This window comes from Microcaecilia unicolor, chromosome 1 (assembly GCF_901765095.1).
Source record: "Microcaecilia unicolor chromosome 1, aMicUni1.1, whole genome shotgun sequence".
Taxonomy (NCBI): Eukaryota; Metazoa; Chordata; class Amphibia; order Gymnophiona; family Siphonopidae; genus Microcaecilia; species Microcaecilia unicolor.
In genome coordinates, this window is record NC_044031.1 from 281,944,290 (window position 1) to 281,962,118 (window position 17,829).

Sequence of the window (17,829 nt, forward strand, 5' to 3'; positions counted from 1 at the left end):
GTATTTTATCCTTGGGCATGTCAAAAAGGCATGTATAAAGATCTTCTCTCCCTGAATGCACTTACCACAAATAGGTGTTCCCACCTGTTTTGATTTATAGGCCTGCAATTATATGAAGTATGCTCTTTGGAGGACCCTAAATTGGCATTCACTTAAGTTTGCACTGCATACCATGCAAGGGATTTTTGACACTAAGTTTTGTTTATTAAAGGAAGTCAAGGAAAGGCCTAAATCTCTTTCCTAATGTTCAACAAACTTCCACCGTGATGAGAACTAAAACCCTGTATGGATTGGTGAAGACTAGAATTCGACGTACGTCCCAGTGATGCTTTATCAAAAACTTTCTCAATCTGAACCCAAATTTGATCTGGAGATCTGATTTGTTTGAAGTACTAACATAATGGTTCAATTGATGATAGGCATAGTAATTTCCTCTAATGTCAAATTTAATATGCACAAGTCAATCGATGATGATTAAGTACCTTATGGCCAACTCCTGGTGACCATATAGATTTATTTTCTCCAGTGGGCTCTGTTTGTGTCTGAAGGCCACTCAATGGCATATTCATAATTGAAGCAATTTAATCAATTCATCTTGATGCTTGTCTTTTAATGCCTCTTTTGTTTTCAAGTTTGCTAGACATATACTCTTCTCTAAGGAACCTGGTTATCACATAGGGGCCCTTTTACTAAGCCACGTAGGCGTGTACGCATATCCTACACGCGTCAATTTTGAACTGCCACCCAGCTTCCATGTGGCCCAGGCAGTAATATCATTTTTTACGTGCATCCACTAAGTGCGCGGGAAAGCGCTAACCGGGCGGTAATTGGCATTGTAAGCGCGTAGACCATTACCACCCAGTTAACGCGTGAGACTTTACCGCTAGGTCAATGGGTGGCAGTAAGGTCTCAGGCCCAAAATGGACATGCACCAATTTTTATTTTGACACACGTCTGTTTTCGGACAAAAAAAGGCCTTTTTTGCAGGCATGCTGATAAATGGACCTGCCCACGTCAAATACATGCGTCTACATCAGGACAGGCAATTTTTCGGTAAACCTTAGTAAAAGGACCCCGTATTACTCAAAATAAGAAAGTTTCAATTTGATTATTTGGGCCTCAAATGAGAGTTCAGGTTTAATCTAGCCCAGGACCCATCTGTTTTATTTCTTAGCGGTTTATGGTATTCATAAGATTCTCTGCCAATATCACATCTCAAACACATCAATAAATTTTTTATCCTGGTTCTTTATAGTGCAGTTATTGTATCCATAGAGTACAACAGAAAAAAAACATGATACATACAACTTGAATTTTTGTTAGTATGAACTTTTACTGGCTAATAAACTTTTGGACACTTTTCACCCGTGGTTTGCCTTGTTTACTTGGTACAGTCCCACTTCCACCTTTACTGTGTGTTTTTAGAGCATACCATATTAAGTGGGGTTTTACCAAATTCCTACTGACTTGCATTCTAAACTTTTGCATAATCCCCTGCATCTATTAATATCCCATAAGCTCATGGAACTATTCATAAAACTACTCAATTTCCTCATCAACTGACCTTGACAGATAGAAAATACCATAACCTGAGCACTTTAATAGTAGTTATCCTATATAATAATTCTTACCTCCAACGTTCTATCTTGTTGCCTGTGTCCCTGGCTTTCTTCAGAGTTGGTCTGCTAGGCTCCAAAGCCCAGGCTGACGTCACACGCAGCACTGATCAACCGCACGACAGCAGCACGAGGCCCCACCCCTGCCGCCCTCGCCGCCATGCCCCTCTCCCAAGGTCGCCGCCGCCGCTCCCCCTCCACCCCCCCAAGGTCGCCATCGCTCCCCCCTCCACCCCCCACGAGGTCACCACAGCCACTGCTCCCCCCTCCACCCCCCCTGAGGTCACCGCCCAGGCCCAGCCACTTTCCCTCCAGGCCCGCCCACCCAACACAGACCTGCCAAGTCTCCTGCGAAACACGCGGCGCCAGCTCCCATTTCTGGCTACTGCTGCTTCTCCTGTTAAGCAGCAGCGGCCACTACAAAAACAAAAACAGCTGTTTTTAAAAAGCAAGCGCAGCACCGCAGGCAGCCATCAGGCATTGGCTGTCGGCTCTGCAGCCGCTCCTCTCGCCTCTCATGTCACTGCCCCTGGAGCAGACCCCGGAGGAGCGCAGCGACGTGAGAGGCAAGAGGAGCGGCTGCAGAGCCGATAGCCAATGCCTGATGGCTGCTTGTGGTGCCGCGCTTGCTTTTTAAAAACAGCTGTTTTTGTAGTGGCCGCTGCTGCTCAACAGGAGAAGCAGCAGTGGCCGGAAATGGGAGCTGGCGTTGCGTGTTTCGTGGGAGACTTGGCAGGTCTGTGTTGGGTGGGCGGGCCTGGAGGGAAAGAAGGGGATAGAGAGAGAGACACACAGGATGGAAGAAACGGGAGAGGGGTAGACAGATAGAAGGATGGGGAGAGAAAGAGGGAAAACAGATGGAAGGATGGGGAGAAAAAGGGGGAGATGGATGAATGGATGCAGAGAGAAAGGGGAGAGACTGGAAGGATGTGGAGAGAGAAGGGACAATGAACAGAAAAGGGTAGAGAGATAGAGAGACACTGGATAGAAGGAGGGGGAGAGAGACATTAGATGGAAGGATCAGGGTAGATGGGTGGAAAGATGGGGAGAGAAGGAGGGAAGACGCTGGATGGAAGGGTAAGGAAAAAAAAAGGAGACACTGGATGGAAGGATGCAGAAAGAAAGAGGGGAGACATTGGGAGGGGCCCTGAGACCAGAGGGGTGAGGGGGTCCTGAGACCAGAGGGGAGACATTGGGAGGGGGCCCTGAGCCCAGAGAGGGGGGTCCAGAGACCTGAGAGGGGAGAGAGGGAGGGGGGTCCAGAGACTAGAGAGGGAGGAGGGGAGGGGGTCCTGAGACCAGAGAGGAAGGGGGGGAGGTATCTGTCAAACACACACACTCTCTCTCTCTCACGGTCAGTGTCTTTCTCTCTCTCACACACTGTCTTTCACACACTCTTTGTCTCACACTGTATCACATTCACACTCTATGTGTCACACAGTCACTCTCAAACAGTCTCTCGATCTCATACACTCTCTCGGTCTCACAGAGAGTCTGTGTATCGCACACATACTCTCACACTCTATCTGTCTCACACACACTCTCTTACTCACGGACACACTCGCACCCACACTCACTCTCTCTCTGTCACACAAACGCACTCACACATTCACTCTCTCTTTCTCACACAGTCACTCTCACACACACTCTCTCAACATACACACTCTGAGGAAAATGTTGCTAGTGCCCGTTTCAATTGTGTCAGAAATGGGCCTTTTTTACTAGTTCTAACTTAAAGTCCAATTTCTTTTATTGCATTTTGAAAGTTTGCCTCTTTCTCTCCTGTATTGACTTATATAATATAAATGTTTGAATGACCCATACATTGAACTCTGAAGTATTTACTATCACCTCTTAATTTCCTCCTCTCCAAGGAAAACATTTCTAGCTGTCCTAATTTTCCCTCAAAAGGTAAATGTACTAGTCCTCAAATTAGTGAAGATGTTCTCACTGTACTATTTACACTTCTGTTATCCTTTTCAAGGACCTAAAAAACAGCGGCATACTTAAATGCTAATCCTTTTTTTGTTATTGAGCTCAGTAAATAAAATAATACTACAACAATTTGAAGTGTAATTATAAAGAGGAACTCTTCTTATTGGGGGTCCTACTGGGGATGAGTCACTTTCTATTGATGTGATACTAAAAGAAATAACAGTTTAATGAATTAGTCACTTACCTCCTCTGCCTCTTTGTAATTGCCGGCAGCAGCTTTGGCTTGGGCGTAGTTGAAGTTAAAGGTGTCATCATTATAAAAATAACTCTGTACAAAAAAGTATATATAAATCTGTAATAAGCTAAAAAAATAAAACAAACAACAGATGATGCAGGACTGGGAAAACTAAACAAACAGATGCTGCAAGATTGAGAAGTTCAGGATCAGGAAATGCTGGTACAACTGTAAAAATTAAAACAAAATTTGTGGTTTCTTAGAACCTCTGCATTGTTTTTACACAGTCAACAACCTTGATATCAAGGGACAGAAATGTAAATATCACAAAAATGTTGGTATGGTATTCAACGCAGGGCTGGAATAAGTTAGTTTGGCACCTGGGGTAAGAAATATGAAATGTGCCTTCAAATAAGAGGGCTGGGCTGGGCTGGGCCGGGCCAGGCCAAAGCTGTAGTGATGGTGAAGGGCAGCAGCAAAGACAGCATTTCCTTTACGTCTCTCCCACTCTTCTACTAAAAATGCACACTCAACTTCTCCTCCTCTTGCATCCTCTAAAATACAGGGCCTCTAAATGCAGAGGGCAGTATTATCCATTATCCAGTTATTTATTTATTGGAATTTATTAACTGCCTTTAGGAAGAGATTCACCGAAGGTGGTGTACAGCAGATACAGTTTAACATAAAACTTACAATGTTGCTAACAGCATAACACTAGTAAATTAACCAAGAATAAACATAAATACAATAAATGAGGTAAACTTGAAAACAGTAAATTGAAACCTAATAACAGGACTACCTTGAAACAGTATAAAAAATATACACATTTGACAGCACTGGAATTCAAATATCTGAGATATAATACAATGTTAGCATAATACTAATGATACACCTAATAAACATGAATTAGAACATTCAACTAACATAGATATGATGCTAAAGATTTTCTACAATATGGCTTTTACCATATAGCTGAGGTACCAAGAGCAGATATATGATGGGAACAAGATGCGCAGTGCACAGTCAGTTGGGATAATTTGATGGTTAGCTAAACTCAAGACAAGTTCTATGTATAGTGAAGCAAGAGATAAGGAACTGATCTAAGTTACAGTGTGTGTAGCAAGCTAGTCCAGATGCAGAATGTGTGTATAATCAGTTACTCTATGTATTAAAGGCTTGGGAGAAGAGTCAGACTTTCACTTGCTTCCTGAAGTACAGGTAGCCTCGAGTTACATGGAGTCCCCTCTGGTAGTTATAATGTACAGTTCCAGCCCTGGTTGTGATATTCTTTCTGATTGAATATAGATGCATAAAAGTAAGCTTTAGGAAGCCACAATGCATACTTTTATGTGATTTCAAGAGCTGGATCAGCATGCATCTTATAAAATAAACACCAATTATTACTGGCATATTACATGCCAAAAATGATACCCGCTCTTTGGTGTAATAGTGTGTGACATATGTGTGGGTGCTTGCACATTTTAGAAAGTGCATGCATACCATGAATATCCACAGACATGCTGCTCCAGGAAAACCTATGCTCAGTTTCTATAACAGTATATACAATATTGTTATCATATCTACATGCATATATATCCATCACAATTATATAAGCCCATTTCCACACAGAAAACAGTTTATAAACCTACCCTAACACAGTAAATGACATCAGATAAAGACCAGCACAGCACACCCAGTCTGCCCAACATGGTGGCCAGGGCTATACCCGCCATTCTGTGCGGACCCCAGTCACCCATGCTTAAAATACTGGCTGTCAAGTCTCCACCATGCCAACCATATAGGCAGCCAAACATGATGCAGTCTTGGTTATACCTACAATTCATCCCCAAGTATTACTGACAGTATTCAACTTACAGTCAAGAGGTTCCCCTCTCCCATCAGCTGTACAGAACCCTCACTCACAGCATGTGACAAAGTGATCTACAACACTGGAATTGCCAATGCTTCACCTGTCTTTTGCCATTTGCAGGACACAAACCATAGAATGACCAGCACTGGCCTCGGTTTCCCCAGTGCTGGAGATGCTGAATCTTCTTTCAGTCTTTTGCCATCTGTGGGACACAGACCATAGAAGTCTGTCCAGCACTGGCCTCAGTTCCCACTACTCTTGCCCAAGATAGCACCTCAGTTTCTATCCTGTTTCTGTTTAATAATCCCCTGTGTCTATTCCATGCATTTTTGAACTCGCTCACCATTTTTGACTCTACCACCTCTCCTGGAAGAGTGCCCCAGGCATCCACTACCCTCTCTGTGAAAAAGTATTTCCTGATGTTACTCCTAAGTCTACCTCCCTGTAACCTCCATTCATGTCCTCTAGTTCTACTGCTCCTACTTCTCTGGAAGAGGTTTGTTTGAATATTAATACCTTTCAAGTACTTAAATGTCAATATAATCACATCACATCACCTCTCTCCCTCTCGTTTTCTCTAGTGTATACATATTCAAGTCTTCTAGTCTCTTCTCATATGTCTTACTGGCACAAACCCTGTACCATTTTTTTGTTGCCTTCCTCTGAACTGCCTCTAGTGTTTTTATGTCCTTGAAGAGATACAGCCTCCAAAACTGGACACAGTAATCCAAGTGGGCCTCACCAATGACTTATACAACACCTCCTTTCTTCTGCTGGTTACGCCTCTCTCTCTGTTGCCTAGCATTCTTCGAGCAACATCCATGCCTAGTCACATCGTTTGGCTGCCTTGATACTATCACCCCAAGGTATCTCTCCTGATCCATGTATGTCAGTCTATAACTCCCTAGCACGTATTGCTCTTTTGAATTTCTACACCCCAAGTACATCACTTTGCACTTCTTCGCATTAAAATTTAACTGCCAAACATTCGGGAGGTGGTTGAGATGAAAACGGTAACGGAATTCAAACATGCGTGGTATATACATAAAGGAATCCTGTGCAGAAGGAATGGATCCTCAGAAGCTTAGCCGAAATTGGGTGGCGGAGCAGGTGGGGGGAAGAGGGGTTAGGGGTTGGTGGTTGGGAGGCGAGGATAGTGGAGGGCAGACTTATACGGTCTGTGCCAGAGCCGGAGATGGGAGGCGGGACTGGTGGTTGAGAGGCGGGAAATACTGCTGGGCAGACTTGTACGGTCTGTGCCCTGAAAAAGGCAGGTACAAATCAAGGTAAGGTATACACATATGAATTTATCTTGTTGAGCAGACTGGATGGACCATGCAGGTCTTTTTCTGCCGTCATCTACTATGTTACTATGTTTGTAGATCCCTTCTCATATTGTCCACTCCCTCCGGGGAGTCCACTCTGTTGCAAATCTTGATGCTATCTGCAAAAAGGCAAACCTTTCCTTCTAACCCTTCAGCAATGTCACTCACAAACATGTTGAATTGAATCGGCCCCAGTACCAATCCCTGAGACACTCACTACTTATATTTCTATGCTTACCACCACCTTGTGCCATCTGTCAGTCAGCAAGTTCCCAATCCAGTTCACCACTTTATATCCTAACTTTAGCCTGATGAGTTTATTTATGAGCCTCCTATGAGGGACCATGTCAAAGGCCTTACTGAAATTCAAGTAGACTACATCCAGCACATGTCCACTACCCAATTCTCTGGTTACCCAGTCAAAGAAATTGATCAGATTCATTTGGCATGATTTTCTTTTGGTGAAACTATGTTGTCTCAGATCTCGTAACCTGTAGGATTTGAGGAAACTCATTATCCTTTCCTTGAGCAGTGCCTCCATTACCTTTCCAACCACTGAAGTAAGGCTTACCGGCCTATAGTTTACCACTTCTTCTCTTTCTCCACTTTTATGAAGAGAGACCATAGGCGCCCGGTATAAGAGGCTTAGCCGAAGGATCGGATCTTGATTGACAGGTCGGACCTACCACGACGCGACAACGCCGACACGACACGCCATGCCCCCAGTTCCGCCCGCCCGGGGCTCGCCGCTCCGCAGGATCATCTGTTTCGGGCCGACACCGACACGCCATCCTGATTCAGCCCAGCCCAGGCAGTTGACGAGTTCCGCCCGCTCGGGCTCTCACATGATGCGCCACTGCGGTCCTGTGTGCCTGCTGCACTTCTTCTTTCTTTGCCCGCCCTCAGCTCAGGCAGCCAGTCAGCCTTGAGCCCGCCTTCGAGCATAGGCTGGAACGCGCGGGAAGGGCACGTAGGGAAGGCAAGAAGAAGAAAGAGAGAGACTGAGAGTTTGAAAGATGTTCCCTCCCACTTCTGTTCTACACTCAGAAATTGGCACATACGTTGGATTTCAGGAGACAGAGGTAGGTGCTGCTGATGACTCTGAAGAACCATTTAAAACAAAACAAGTAAAAAAAAAAATATTTAGTTTCATGCAGATCTCTTTTGTTTAAACATAACTAAATGGGCTATAAGCCAAGCCCCTAATGCTTGTGGTTTTTCTTTTTCCTATATTGTTTGTGATGATGATGACTTAGACTGTGATCTCAACTATTAGGCAGAGGTGCACTGACTCTGAAGGTTTTAAAACAGGATTGGAGGACGGCGGAGGTGGACATGATATGAGAGTGAAGGGGGGCAGACTCAAAAAAAATGTCAGGAAGTATTTTTTCACGAAGAGAGTGGTAGATACTTGGAATGCCCTCCCGCGGGAGGTGGTGGAGATGAAAACGGTAGCAGAATTCAAACATGCGTGGGATAAACATAAAGGAATCCTGTGCAGAAGGAATGGATCCTCAGAAGCTTAGCCGAGATTGGGAGGCGGGGCTGATGTTTGGGTGGTGGGGCTAGTTCTGGGCAAGACTTCTACGGTCTGTGTCCTGAAAATGGCAGATACAAATCAAGGTAAGGTATACACAAGAAGTAGCACATATGAGTTTATCTTGTTGGGCAGACTAGATGGACCGTGCAGGTCTTTTTCTGCCGTTATCTACTATGTTACTTATTTTTTTCTGTGTGTTGTCAGACAATTATGGATGTAAGCCCCACCCCACCCCGGCCAGCCCCTAACCCCGCCCCCTTTAGCCTCCCCAAACAGTTGGGCCACCGACCACCTATGAGAGAGACCACAGAACCAATCCCACAGAACCTCCCCATCTCCAAGGATTTATTAAACAAACCTTTAAGAGAACCACATCTGCTCTTCTCCAATCCTGCTGAACCTCCCCAATCTCCAAGAATTTGTTAAACAAATCTTTAAGAGGACCTGCCAGAACCTCTCTGAGCTCTCTCAACATCCTGGGATAGATCTCATCTGGCCCCATAGCTTTGTCCACTTTCAGTTTTTCAAGCTGTTCATAAACACTTTCTTCTGTAAACGGTATAATATCAACTTCATTTTCATATATACCTTAATCAGCCAACCAAGGTCCTACTCCAGGAGTTTCTTCGGTGAAGACAAAAGTATTTGTTAAGCACCTCTGCTTTTTCCTCATCACTATCCACACAGCGGTTCATAGTATTGTTCAGTCTCATAATTCCATTTCTAGCCTTCCTCCATTCACTAGTATACCTGAAAAAAGTCTTGTCACCCTTCTTTATGTTTTTAGCCATTTGTTTGTCTGCCAGGGTCTTTGTCAGCCATATTTCTCCCTTCACTTCTTTCAGTTTTATCTAGTATGTGCTGGACCTGAACCAAAATACTGCTAAGTGATTTCTGATTATTTTATTCTAATTTCTCAACTTTTTGACTACAGGTTTAGCTACCTGATATATCTATTCTCTTGAATTTATTACTTATTGCTTAATTAATTTGTCCTGTGAATCTGTATTGTGGTGCACTTCTCTGTCTTCTAACCCTGGCCCCCCCTCCCCAAAAGACAAAAACAACAAAACAAACAAAACTCTTTCCTTTCCTGCCTAACTCTGATAGTAGAGAGGATAGGCTTTTCTAACCGCTTCTTGTCCTGAAGCATTCTAACTTTGTGGACAGGTTCTGCCAGTCCTAGGCAAAAACGTCTCCCAACTGGTTATAAATTTGCATTTTACTTGCTATAATTATTGGGAATATTTAGATTTACTTAAGGAAAGTTATATTCTAGTGGAAATTGAGCGTTGAATCAACAGAAATTGTTTGATCAGACTATCATTTTTGATCACACCTAGAGAACTTTTTTTTTTTTTGATACAGCACTGGCTGACTCACATACCCTCATGATCAAAAGCCCTGCGCTGTTCCAAACAGCGCTGGAACAGCGCAGGGCTTTACTGCACCGATGATCAGAGATAATGCATGCAAATTTAAGCAGCGCAATTATCTCTGATCATGGGGTAGAAGTGTGGGCGAATTGTGCTGAGCATGGGCTCAGCACAATCCTCTCGCACTTGTTTGACAAGTCTGGGCTGTCAAAATCCCAAACCTGTCAAACACAGGGGACCACCAGGCCCTGACTACCCCTGCCCCGAGCAACGGGGGCTGGAGGTCCGGCGGACCTCCGGTCCCCCCCGACGATCCCACCCCCCCAAACCTCCAGAAAAAGACTCCCTGGTGGTCCGGTGTCCAGCACCGGTCAAACCCCCCCCCCCCCCCCCAGCGAGCAACAGGGGTGGGCGGACCTCCAGCCCACCCCAACTTCCCAAGTTGTCTGCCGCCTAATCCCTTTTATGGTGTGTAGCCCCGCCCAGCGCATCCCAGGATGCACTGGGCAGGGCTGGGCACCGCCATTTTGCAGTGTCGAAGGTAGAGGAGGGAGGCAGGCTGCGTCCCTCCTCCAACTAAGGTAGGGGAGCCGGGAGGGGGTTCGAGGTTATTTTTACCAGGGATTTGGCAGCAGACAACTGTGGGAGTTGGGGTGGGCTGGAAGTCCGCCCACCCCTGTCGCTCGCTGGGAGGGAGGGGATTGACCGGCGGCCACTGGACCACCAGGGAGTCTTTTTCTGGGGGTTTGGGGGGGCTGGAGACCCACCGGATCTCCAGCCCTCCATGAACCTGGGGGAGTGGGATCGTCGGGGGGGGGGGGGGGGGGGGGGGACCGGAGGTCCGCCGGACCTCAAGTCCCCTGCCATTGGGGGGGGGGGGGCTTTGCGTCGTTGGGGGGAATGGGGGCCTGCCAGCATGCAAATGCATGGTCGACAGGGCTCACCATTCCTCCCCAATGATCTGCAAACCCTAACGCCAGCTCGGAGCTGGCATAGGGTTTGGCGCGGCCAGCGACCCAATCTTTGGCGCGCTGGTCGCCGATCATTGGGGTTGAATGCCTTAAGCTCCGTTTAGCATGCATTTGCATGCTACTTGTGGTAAGAGCCCTCGAGCGGGTTGTTTCACACACTCGAGGGCTCTGATGATGGGGTGATAGCAAACGCCGGTGCTAGTACGGTGCTAACAGCCTCTAGTGCCGGCGTTTGCTTTAGATCATCTGGCCCACAGTGAGGTAATCACTGCACAGCAGGAGGCGGGTTGGGCTCTGAATAGGAAGACACAGACCTCTTTATTTGTAGTATTCTATGTGGTGGACCTGAACCAAAATACTGCTAAGTGATTTCTGATTATTTTATTCTAATTTCTCAACTTTTTGGCTATAGGTTTAGCTACCTGATATATCTTCTCTTGAATTTATTGCTTATTGCTTAATTAATTTGTCCTGTGAATCTGTACTGTGGTGCAAATCTCTGTATTCTAACCCTGCCCCCTCCCAAAAAGACAAAAACAACAACAAAAAAAACCTCTTTCCTTTCCTGCCTAGTAGAGGATAAACTTTCTAACCGCTTCTTGTCCTGTAGCATTCTAACTTTGTGGACAAGTTCTGCCAATCCTAGGCAAAAAAACCCAGTCTTCCAACTGGTTATAAATTTGCATTTTACATTGATGAAACTGCTATAATTATTGGGAATATTTAGATTTACTAAAGGAAAGTTATATTCTAGTGGAAATTGAGTGTTGAATCAACAGAAATTGTTTGATTAGACTAGACTATCATTTCTGGTCAGACCTAGAGAACTTTTTTTTGATACAGCACTTGGCTGACTCACTGTGACTTATAGACTTTAAACAATATATTTCTAGGCATTTAAACTAGAAGGCGGGGGTGGCATGTGGAGGCAGATCACCCCACCCCCAGCTAAAGCTAAAGACAAGATGTGACAGTAGAAAAGAAAGCAATGAAAACAACAATCTTAGCAAATCACTTCTTACCAACACAGCAGGAAGTGAGACTAAACAAAATACTAAACAGAAGATAAAAATGCCACTGAAATGTAGGTGGAAAGTGATGACCACAAATGCTCGCAGTCTAAGCAATAAAGTTCATGACCTGCAAGCCCTGATGTTGGAGGCAGACTCAGATGTTGTTGCAATCAAGGAGACATGGCTCAATGATTCCCATGAATGGGATGCAAATGTACCAGGCTACAATCTATTTAGGAAGGATAGAGATGGTCGAAAAGGTGGGAGTAACTCTGTATGTGAGAAGTGATATCGCAGCAACTGAAATGACAGGGGCCTGGGGAAAGGAAGAAGCTTTTGAACCACCTTAAAAAGAGATGATAGAACCTCTGTCCAAATGGGTGTTGTCTACAAACCTCCGACACAATTGGAGGAACTAAAGATCTGATTACAGATATTCAAAAGTTGGGAAAGAAAAGAGAGGTGCTGTTGCTGGGTGATTTCAAATCTGCCAGATGTAGATTGGAAAGTTCCATCTACGGAATCGGAAAGAAGTAGAGAGATCATGGATGCTTTTCTTTTTTTTCTATTTTGAATTTGTTTTATTTCAGTATATAAACAAGCATACAGACTTGTTTCAGAAATACAGCAAGAATATAACAAAAGTAAAGTTTCTATATAACTAAACAAATAAACATCACGCTTCCTTAGACCACTAAATAATATACAAGTGGGAGGCGAAATGAATAGAAAAGTTTACATATTCATAATAACTATATTAAATTAAATAGGCAGCATGTCTCTCATTTTCTTTTAAATTTTCAGTTGTTTCATTTCTATAAATGATTTAAGTTGTTCCGGAGAATAAAACACATATTTTGTTGTTCCCAGATTTACTATACATTTACATGGGTACCCTAAAAAGAAGGAGGCCCCCACTTCCAACGTCTCCTTCTTTAAAGCCAAAAATGCCTCTCTCTTTATCTGGGTCTGTTTTGTAACATCGGGATAAATCCATATCCTCACCCCTCCAAAGAGGGATTTCGCATTTTTAAAGTATAGTCTCATTACAGCATTACAGATCCTGTTCGAAGACAAATGACACTAATAAGGTAGATCTCTGGGTAATATCTTCTAGGGATTGTTCCAACAAGAGTGAAATGTTATTTGAGTTTATTTGGCCTTCAGCCTCGTTTCCGGGCCTTCTCTTTTCCCCTATAGGGCTTTCAATATAATAGATTTTGTTTATCGGAGGCATAGAGTCTTTCAAGAATTTCAAGTTTTCATTTAGGTATCTTTTGAATAAGTCTAACGGGGCATACCCAGGGGACTTAGGGAAATTCAGGACTCGAAGATTCAGGCGTCTATTATAGTTCTCTATATATTCTATTTTTCTTCTCAACTCAGTATTATCCTTTATTGCAGTTATTTTAAAGTCTTGTAACTGTCCCAAATCTTTTTCTACTTTAGTCATTTTCAAATCAAACTCTTGTTTCACTATGAGGCATATTTTCAAAGCACTTAGCCTCCCAAAGTTCCATAGAAACCTATGGAACTTAGCCTCCAAAAGTGCTTTGAAAATATGCCTCTATGTCTACCGTATTTTTCATTTCATCAAACTTCCCATTAAGGAGCTGTAACTCACCCGATGTTTTTTGTAAAATGTCCTCCATTTTGTTCAATTTACTACAAATCATTTGTAAGTTCACTTCCGATGTTGATATTTGAGGTGTAACCTCGACCCCCAGCGTCCTCTTCGACAGTCCTGGACCCTCTTTTGACGACTTCTCTGTCTCACTTCCTGCAGCAAAGCCCGTCGTCTCCAGGGCTGTCTTCATCGTGGGGCACGGAGGGAATGACTGAGTTGATGGTGATAGGGAGACTTCCTCTCCCCGTGACGTTTCCTCTTCTCCGGCGAACGGCACTAGGGGATCCCCCTCCCGTATATCCTGAGAGAGGCTGGAGAAGAACCGTTCAATTCTCGGTTGTGTAGGCGTAGAGGTAGTGGGAGGCGAGGGAAGCCTTTTCACCACTCCTTTACGCTTTGTATGCGGCATAGTCAGGTAGGAAAGTAAAAGTTTTTCTCCGAGAAATAATCGAACGTTCCGCAGCCAGTCAACATGCAGCCATCTTGAAACGCCTCCTCAAGCAGGCATGGATGCTTTTCAAAGTGCTCTGCTCAGACAAATGGTGACGGAACCCACGAGGGAGGGAACGACGCTGGATCTGGTGCTCACAAATGGGGATAGTGTGTCAAATGTCCGAGTGGGTGCCCTTCTGGGCAGCAGTGACCATCAAACAGTTTGGTTTGATATAACAGCTGAAGTGGAGGGCAGCCACTCAAAACTCAGTCCTGGATTTCAAGCATGCTGACTTTAGTAAAATGGGAGAATACCTGAGGAAGGAGCTGGGAGGACATACGAGAAGTGGAAGGGCAGTGGTCCAGGCTGAAAGAAGCTATAAATAGGGCCACAAACCTTTATGTAAGGAGAGTAAATAAAAGCAAGAGAAAAAGGAAACTGATATGGTTCTACAAGCAAGTGGCTGAGAAAATAAAGGCTAAAGAGTTGGTGTTCATGAACTACAGAAAAACTCAAGAAGAGGAACACGGAGAGGAATACCGGATGAAACTGAAAGAAGCCAAGAGAGAGATACGTCTGGCGAAAGCGCAAGTGGAAGAACAAATGGCTAGAAATGTAAAGAGGGGTGACAAAAATTTCTTCAGGTATATTAGTGAAAGGAGGAAGACTAAAAATGGAATTGTGAGACTAAAAGATGCTGTGAACCGCTATGTGGATAATGATGAAGAAAAAGCAAATTTGCTAAACGAATACTTTTGTTCTGTTTTCACTCGGAGAAGGACCACGATTGACTGGCAAAAGTACATATGAGAATGGAGTGGATATAGCACCGTTCACAGAACTGAGAGTGTATATGAATAACTATAATCTAAAGGTGGACAAAGCCATGGGACTGGACAGGATCCACCCCAGGACACTGAGGGAGCTCAGAGAGGTTCTGGCGGGTCCTCTTAAAAATTTGTTTAATAAATCCTTGGAGACGGGAGAGGTTCCATGGGACTGGAGAACAGCGGATGTGGTCCCTCTTCACAAAAGTGGTGATAGGGAAGAAGCTGGAAATTACAGGCCAGTAAGCCTCACTTCAGTTATTGGAAAAGTAATGGAAGCGATGCTGAAGGAAAGGATAATAAATTTCAAGGAAGCCAATAAGTTGCAAGATCCGAGACAACGTGGTTTTACCAAAGGTAAATCGTGCCAAACGAATCTCATTGAATTCTTTGACTGCTATAGATGTAATCTACTTAGATTTCAGCAAAGCTTTCGACACGGTCCCCCACAGGAGGCTCTTGAATAAACTTGACAGGCTGAAGATAGGACCAGACGTGGTGAACTGGATTAGGAACTGGTTGACGGACAGACGCCAGAGGGTGGTGGTTAATGGAATTCACTCAGCTGAGGGAAGGCTGAGTAGTGGAGTGCCTCAGGGATCGGTGCTGGGGCCGATTCTGTTCAATATATTTGTGAGTGACATTGCCAAAGCGTTAGAAGGTAAAGGTTACCTTTTTGCAGATGATACCAAGATTTCTAACAGAGTGGACAGCCCGGAGGGAGTGGAAAACATGAAAAAGGATCTGCAGAAGCTAGAATAATGGTCTAAGGTTTGGCAATTAAAATTCAATATGAAGAAATGCAAAGTGATGCACTTAGGAAGTAGAAATCCTCGGGAGACGTGTGTTAGGCAATGAGAGTCTGATATGTACAGGCAGGGAAAAGGATCTTGGGGTGATAGTATCTGAGGATCTGAAGGCGACGAAACAGTGTGGCAAGGCGGTGGCTGTAGCCAGAAGGTTTCTAGGCTGTATAGAGAGAGGTGTGCCCAACAGAAGAAAGGAAGTGTTGATGTCCCTGTACAAGTCGTTGGTGAGGCCACACCTGGAGTATTGTGTTCAGTTTTGGAGGCCATATCTTGCTAAGGATGTAAAAAGAATTGAAGCGTTGCAAAGAAAAGCTACAAAAATGGTATGGGATTTGCGTTACAAGATGTATGAGGAGAGACTTGCTGACCTGAACATGTATACCATGGAGGAAAGGAGAAACAGGGGTGATATGATACAGACGCTCAAATATTTAAAAACTATTAATCCGCAAACAAACCTTTTCCGGAGATGGGAAGGCGGTAGAACTAGAGGACATGAAATGAGGTTGAAGGGGGGCAGACTCAAGAAAAATGTCAGGAGGTATTTTTTCATGGAGAGAGTGGTGAATACTTGGAATGCCCTCCAAAAGGGAGGTGATGGAGATGAAAATAGTAACGGAATTCAAAAAAGCGTGGGATAAACATAAAGGAATCCTGTTCAGAAGCACGTGATGAGGCTCCTTTGGTCTCTCATTGGCAACAGTTAGACCATCGTATACAGGATTTGAAGTTTGTGGTATTACAAACAATTCTTGCACCGATAAGAAAAGAGCAATGTCTGATCTTTCAAAGGAACACAGTGGCCCCTTACGGGTTGAATAAAGAAATAGAATGGGTAAGCCTATGATGAATGAGGGTATTTAAATGCAGGTTCCCACCATGCAGGTATATGCATGCGTCAGCGTTTTTTATGAATGCTCTGCTGTGCAGTGCACTCAGGTTGGATATCCCAGTTACCCGGTTAAGGTCAGTAGGAGATTGAATTGTTTCTGAATAAAATTTATATGTCTATTGTGAAAGTGGTCAGATATTTTGGCCAGTATTGTAAGTAGGTATGTGTATATGACTGAAAGAGGTTTATAACAATTGTATTTCAACTACACAGATGTCTGATGACGCTCAGTAGGAGCAACCAGAGACCCCTGATGATGCTTGTATAGATTGAAACACGGCACCGTGTAGGGTCGTTAATATCAAGAGAAGCGATACGGGATGCTTATGAAATGATTAGAATCACATAAATTTGTTGATGGGTTGATCTGTCCAAGATCTGTGATTGGAGAACAGCGAATGAGGACATATACGAATCCAATCTTGAATCCACATGTTCCAGTGGACTTTGTGAGTCATCATACCTACACCAATTTCAGGATTATTACGTAGTTGATATGGATATGGACTAATAAGGAGAAACGTGAACGTTGTTATTAGAGACAACAATGGTAACGATTTTACATCTATCCTATGTTTGGTGGGGTTTGAGAGTATAAAAGTATGTGATTTAAAACTGTTCATAGCGGCTTGGTACAACCCCAAGATAGATTAATGAATGTATATAATTGAATAATTATTTGAGAGAAGTCTGGATAAGTGGATGAATAGATAGGTGAGAATAAGTGGATGAATAGATAGGTGAGAATGTGTGTTGAGTGAGTAAGTAAGGTATGTTTGAGTATTCTAGTTTTGTGATGATGATATGTATATGATTTGAAAATCAGTTGAATAAACAAATCAACATATGCATAGTTGTGTTGGATAAGAACACTCCGTACTACAAATCCCAGGGCAAGCAGTTGCTCCCATGTCTGTCTCAATAGCAGACTATGGACTTTCTTCCAGGAATATGTCCAAAACATTTTTAAACCCAGATACGCTAATCGCTGTTACCACATCCTCCAGCAAAGAGTGAACTCCTCTCTTTCTAGTGGACAACTACCAACAGCATTAAAAAGGGTAGTGATGTGCCCTGTGCTAAAGAAGAACCACCTTGACCAGGACAAACTTGAAAGTTACCGGCCAGTATCTAACATCTAATTTCTAGAGAAACTTATAGAACAGCCTGTCTTCAAATCACTGATTGGCTAGAAGAAAGAAACTGGCTAGATCCATGTCAATCTTGATTCAGACCTGGTTATGGAACAGAAACAAATGCACTCGATCTGCAGCCCCTCCCTACCCTCATCTCCCCCTACGTTCCTACCCGTAACCTCCGCTCTCAAGACAAATCCCTCCTTTCAGTACCCTTCTCCACC

General features: G+C 43.9%; 1 protein-coding gene across 2 annotated transcripts in view; it reads right to left on the minus strand.

Moving 5' to 3' along the window:
• The window catches only part of TTC26 (tetratricopeptide repeat domain 26), a 391,044-nt gene that overhangs the window by 62,162 nt on the left and 311,053 nt on the right, over positions 1-17,829 (minus strand). For both annotated transcript variants that reach the window (XM_030207127.1, XM_030207135.1), the window contains one exon: positions 3,796-3,879. In XM_030207127.1, the coding sequence (XP_030062987.1) occupies positions 3,796-3,879 (84 nt within the window). The remainder of the gene's footprint in view (positions 1-3,795; positions 3,880-17,829) is intronic.